The sequence below is a fragment of the Centruroides sculpturatus genome, unplaced genomic scaffold (genome assembly GCF_000671375.1).
Source record: "Centruroides sculpturatus isolate CEXI.00-Female unplaced genomic scaffold, Cexi_2.0 scaffold287, whole genome shotgun sequence".
Classification (NCBI taxonomy): Eukaryota; Metazoa; Arthropoda; class Arachnida; order Scorpiones; family Buthidae; genus Centruroides; species Centruroides sculpturatus.
Genome location: NW_019384456.1, coordinates 190128 through 196717, shown reverse-complemented (window position 1 = coordinate 196717; position 6590 = coordinate 190128). Strand labels below are relative to the sequence as shown.

The window sequence follows — 6590 nt, the reverse complement described above, 5'->3', positions numbered from 1 at the left end:
AGATAATTCAAGCTTGGTTTACTATAGGATGTGTGAACTAATAAATTATTTACATTTACTTTATTTATGCATTTATTTATTAAAAAAAAAAGCAATTAATAAAATGAAGTAAAAAGTAAAATAGCTTTCCAAAATATTAATGGTATCTGAAATATATATTTAGATTATATAATTAAATTTTTCTTTGGATTTTAATTCATTCACTCTGGGAAATTTGGTAATAATCTAATTAAAAATAAAATTATTCAAGCTGATAAATCCATGATTATTTTTTGAAATTTATTATTAATTTCATGTTATATAACTTATGTAAAATAGATAATATAATAAATGTCAGTACCATCTCAAACATTCTCTTTGAGACAGCACCTTCTAAACTATCTATTGGTAGATGCCATATTTTCAATATCACTTGTGGGTCCTTAACATAATCTATACTAATGCCTACTCTCATTATTTTTATTTTGGTTTTAGTAATTTTTTTAAAATTATGGATTATATGCAATTATGAGTTAGTTACACAAATTATAAGTAAATTTTAAAAATTTATCATGCATTTCCAAATTCATGAAAACCCAATACACAGTATATAACAATCACAATACAGTAGAGTCATGTACAACGTGCAAATAAAGCAAGCATCACCCTTGAAACATATACCTCGTTGAAAAATTATACGTTTTTTTTTTCAACTTATATGGAATGATAGAACGTTTTTTTAATACTCTTTCCTCCCTGAGGGCATTAAGAGGGCCCNTATATATGTATAACAAATTATATTATTATACAGTTTTTCACATTTACTTGATTATCATACCATAATTTTAACATTGTTTCCATCTCAGCGATAATACCATGATGTTTACAATGATGCTTGAATTTAAAGATTGAGCATTTTTCACAGCTTCGAGAATTTTTTCTTTACCTTTTATAATTGTTCTGACCGTCGATTCTGGTAGATCAAACTCCTTTGCCAATTCACAAATTTTCATTTTTATATCAAAGTCTTTAATAATGGGTACGTTCGTAAAGTCAAATGAGTTAAACGCATTAGTAATGAATCGTTTGAAAAGTCTAATGAAATAAGAATAACGATGACATCATTCTCATTTAACTCATTCAACTTTACAAAAATACCCAATGTTAACTTTACATTACAAAGATAAAGTTTTTCTTTTCTTGTTTGATGCAGAAGAATCAGTTCTACTTTGTTTGGATGACATAGTAGAGTCTATCAAGTCTCTGTAGATATACCTACAATTTGTGTTTGTTATATGTTGATTCTGCACGACACATCCGAACATGTAAGCTGAACAATAGTGTGGGGGGATCAAGTAATCAAGAGTTGTGTGGTGCTCAAACAAAAGACAAATCGACGAGATTTGAAAGTAGCATAAGTCGAGGTATTACTGTATATAGATAATTGGTAATGGGTTATTCAATGATGTAGTCTCCATGCAGCCCTGATCCTCCTCCTCACGGGTCCAAACTTTTTCTTAGCTTCTATGAAAACAGTGGCACATTTTAAATTACAAAGCATCTAATGCAAAAATGTTTTTTGTCCAGATAAAAAAAAAACTCAAAAGGGAAAGAAATTGGACACTGTAGGTAGGAAAACTGCATGAGGCTTCTCTGATTAGCCTTGCACACTTAAGGCCAAGTGTGGCTGTGCCTCACACCATTTTCCTTGTCCATTTTTTGACACTTTTAATAACATCTTAAAACTTTTCATTTCAAAACTAGATTTCTGAATAAATTTTAAATAAATGATTTTTTGAAAACATTGATAAAATGAATCATTTATTTAATAAATGTATATCAAAACAGAAAATAAGAATATTCCTAAAATACAGGATGTCCAAGAATTATTCATCTCATTCAAAAATTTATTAAAACGTCAGTAGAGATAAAAAAACTGATTGCTATAGCTTAGAGAGTAACTCAAAAATTTTTATTTACATATTAGGTTCAGTCACTTGTATGTATAGTACATAGACATCATTGGACATTGTTCACATCACCAGTCTGTACTCCTACTTTTTCCTTATGTTTTGAATCATGTTAACTGTGATGTCAGCAAAGTCTGCATAATCCATGCCTTCAGTTCCTCCACACTAATTCCTTCTTTATGTACCATTCATTTTATCCTTGATGCCCCACAGGAAAAAATTCAGGAGAATCAGATCTGGACCTCCTCGTTGCACATCATTGACCAGTGTGGAGGTACTCCATCCTGTTGAAAGATAATATCTAGCTGCATTTCTTCCAGTTATGAAATACAAAATATGTAGCATGTCCAGGTAGTTGGAATTAGTCGTCATGTTTTTGGCAAAGAAAAGGGGACCAATAACCATATCAATTATCAGTGCATGCATACCAGACATTGACTTTGGCTCTATTACATTTGTGTTCCTGGAAAGCTTTTGGGTTCTCTGAACCCCACATGTGGCAATTGTGTTGTTTAACTTTCCTAAACATGTGAAAAGTGAATTTGTCACTGCAGACCAACTCATCCCTGAAATGGTTATCTTCTTGCATGGTTGACAAATTTGATTTGACTTGTCACCTGGCAGGAGTTTCTGAACAATCTGCAGTTTGTGTGCATGCAACTTCAATCTTTTATGGACCACAATGTGGACTGTGGATCTTGGAATCTGCAGTTCCAAACTTATACAATGGAGAGACTTTTGAAGCCTACTGAAACAATGTCTGAATGCTGTTGACCTTGAAAAAGTTTTTGGCCTACCTGTCCCTTCTTGGTGAAGTATTATTTCTCTTGTCTGAAATTGCTGTAACCACCATTGCATTGATTGTTTCATCAGAGGTTCTTTATAAAATTTATGCATAAAATGCCTGATAACATTCACGAGACTCTTGTATTTTCCATAACCAAAGCATGCACATTGCCTTTTCTGCTGGTGTTGACATCTTCTTGCATTGAATGTTTGAATGCCAGATTGACAATCTGAAAAACTTTTTGAGTTGTTCTATAAGCTACATACACAGCAATCAGTTTGTTTTTATCTCTATATATTTTTAACGAATTTCCACAATGTGTGAATAAATACTCATAGACCTTGAGTTTGTTGAATTTTGATTAAAAAAATACTTTTTTTGGATTTTTTTGAATGAAATCAATCAAAAGAAAACTAGAAATGTTCTAAATTTTTAAAAAATTTAAGTTTTTAAAAATTAATTTCTTCTCTTTAGCATCAAATTTTTAAGGTAGTATGAGGATGCATTCACAAGTTTATTTAAAAATTATGAATTGACAGAAATATATTTTAAACTCATTGAATTTATACTATCAGCACTAATGCAAGCAAGTACAAAAGTATATAAGTTGTCAAACAGATTTTTTTTTTAATATTACCAAAAGTTTACTCTTTCTACACTATCTACCAAAATATCATTGTACAATTCCATTCTTTCATTGTGGCTTAATAGTGAGATTTTTTGTTGGTATGGGCTCATTGTTCATAATCATCAGCAATTTTTTTTGCCAAAGGCTACAGTAAATTCATGGACAATACAACTCTAGCTATACTCTGGTAGTTCTATAGAATGGATGATGACACATTTTAATACGATAATGCACTATATCATATTCCCGCTGCTGTTACAATGGCATTATGAAAATAGGGTACACTACATAGACTTGTCCACCCTGATCTTAACCCAACTGAACATCTTTGGAATGAATTGGAGTGCTGGGACCAGACCAGAAATCTGAACTTGCATTAGAGGTAGAAATGCAGAATATACTAATGAGAGTCCTAATAAAACTGATAGCAAATCTTTCTCAAATTATTAATTCTATTATAAAATCAAAAATGAACATATAGTGTATAATCTGTACAGTCTAACAGTCTAATAATTTATACTTCATTAGAAATGCTCAATGACTTTTTAGTAGATAGTGTAAAATGCATTGGTGGATCCAGAAGAACCTAAAGATAAAAATATTTGAATAAATATAAGGACTTATTAACATGTATAAGATGATTGTATTGTGAATTGTCTGAAAAACCATATTTGCCATTATAAATGTTTTTAAAAACATTGTTTTGAAGTTTAAACAAATAATTTTTTTTTATTTTGTGTTGATGTGGGAGGGCTTAGGCCTCTTTAGCTTCATGGATCTATTTCACTGGTAAAATGTTAAAATGGCAAAATTCCCTTTGAATATACATGGTTGGCATTTAACTATCAAATCTTATAAATTAAAAGAATTTTAAAAACTTACCAAATTGAAATTGTTCATTGTCAATCAGTCGAAGAGATGCAGGTAATAATTTCTATAAATTAAAAAATAACAATAATTAATCTCTTTTTATATTTATAAAATTAAATTTTTAGTGTGTTCAATCACTGTCACTTCTAAACATTTTTCATCTGTTTTTCAAATTGAAAGTTTACTTTGGAAATAATTATTAAAATATAAAGAAAGACAAATGATCAATGCCAATATATATAGATGCATTAAGATGCATTTTACAATTAATAAATAATTGTTGAACAATATATAGCCTGATATAGGGAATTTGATCTTTTGAACTATTAAATATAAGAGTGTCATGTACTGTACTATACATTTATCATCATGAATTCTAAAGTTAATATTTAAATTTAAAGGGTATGATTTATTAATAATCAAGCTATAACCTGGAAAATAGCCTGATAATGAATCTAACACTATTGAGACCATTGAACACTTTTAAGGAGCCTGTGGATAGAATGGACTAAGGATGCACCGATAAGCAAAATGGCCGATTACCGATTAATTGGCCGATTAGTGTTAATAATTTATTGGATTAATAGTGTGAGATCCTGGAGTTAATTATACAGTTAATTATAATGTGGAAAAAACCCATTTTTCTCCACCTAGTATTTCCATCTCCCTCGGATCAGGTAAACAAGAGACGATCAAATATCCTCGCAAAATCAACAATCTCTTCCTTTGTTTCTAAAATAAATCTCAACACATAATTGTTGATGCATGGAAACTTCGACATTGTTTAAAAAGCTGAAGTGTTTTTGTGTTTAACAGAAACAAAATATATTTCTTTAACCGCTGATATTTGGACAGCAACTACAAACAATTCTCCTTTTTTAAGTGTAACAGCCCACTGGTTGAAGGATAATTTTCAGCAGGAAAGAGCTGTTTTGCAAATTGTTTCCTTTGTAGGTTCCCACACAGCTACACGAATCAGTCAACAGTTAAAAATTGTTCTTGAACAATTTTTAACTGTTAATATAATAAGATGACAAGTGATAAGATATTCTTAGTACTAAGAGATTCTGCAGCAAATCTGGTAGCTAGAATTAAGAATTGCAACTTAGAAGCATTATCATACGCTGCAGCTAACACTAAACGAATGCATATTTTCTAAACATGATGTGAAAACTATAATCACAGTTAATAGAAATATTGTCACACATTTTAATCACTCTGCTGTAGCTGTAATCAAATTAGAAGATTTGCAAGAAAAGTTAGGTTTGCAGAAACACAAATTAATTCAAGATGTTCCTACTCGCTGGAATTCTACATACTACATGTTGGAACAGCAAAAGGCCCTTGTCACATATACTATAGATAATAAAATTCCTGAGCCCATATTTCTGAGCAGTGGTCTCTCGTTGAAAAAATTGTTCTACTTGTAAAACCATTCAAAGAAATTACTGTGGAAAGCCAGCAAACGAGAAGCCACTTCATCTTCAATAATTCCCACAACAGAGACTGAAATTATTCTTATCAAAAGGAAAGATCAGTAGTTCCTTTAGTGGCATTAATACCACAACAGAAGAACTAGAAAATCCAATTAAAAAATATTTTCAGCATATATAGAAAACAAGTCTTTATGCTTGTCACTTTTATTAGATTCAAAATGAAATTTCAAAAAGAGAATATGGTAGAGGAAATCTCAATAAGAATTAAATTCTAAAGCTTCTACTTCTGGAGATGATCAAGTTGGAGGTGAATTTCTAAGTTTTTCTGATTTATTTGATGAATTAGCTTCTGGTAAACGAAAGAATGAAGAATAACATGCTTTTAAAAAGAAAGAAAAAAACGAGACAAACAAACGTTTTGATCCAGAATTAGAAACATATTTATATTTACTCCTTAAACAAAGACATACCGACCTATTTTTGTGGTGGAAAAGTTTAAAAGAATTTTTTCCTAATTTGAGCAAAATAGCTATGAAATATTTAAGTGCCCCAACATCTTCCATTGAAAGTGAAAAAATTTTCAGCACTGGAGGTAACATTTACGAGCCGGCAAAAAATAGGTTATGCCCTGAAAATGGTGAAATTCTCAGGTTTTTGCATTGCAATTTAAGGGTTTTACAGTTTGAATATTAAATTTTTATTTGTTTTATATGTTTAAAGTTTAAACTTTGTATTATACGTTATATTATACTTATAATATGTATCGATAAAAGGAATAATTTGAATTGGTAAAATTTTTTTTAATATTCAGTTTGTCATGTAATAAATAATAAATATATAACAGAAATTTATTAGTTTTTATTACTAACATTGTACTGTACGTAACATTCTAACAAAAATACCAAAATGTAAAATTGGCC

The 6590-nt window shown here is 30.0% G+C and overlaps 1 protein-coding gene and 1 pseudogene across 5 annotated transcripts in view; both read right to left on the bottom strand.

Annotated features, from left to right (window-relative positions):
* Positions 1 to 1845: 1845 nt before the first annotated feature.
* LOC111620673 lies at positions 1846 to 3070 on the bottom strand (annotated as a pseudogene).
* Positions 3071 to 4108: 1038 nt separating this feature from the next.
* LOC111620691 (alkyldihydroxyacetonephosphate synthase, peroxisomal-like) overlaps positions 4109 to 6590 on the bottom strand; it is a 126742-nt gene continuing 124260 nt past the window's right edge. For all 5 annotated transcript variants that reach the window (XM_023362669.1, XM_023362671.1, XM_023362670.1 and 2 more), the window contains one exon: positions 4109 to 4298. In XM_023362669.1, the coding sequence (XP_023218437.1) occupies positions 4224 to 4298 (75 nt within the window). In that variant the 3' untranslated portion in view covers positions 4109 to 4223. The remainder of the gene's footprint in view (positions 4299 to 6590) is intronic.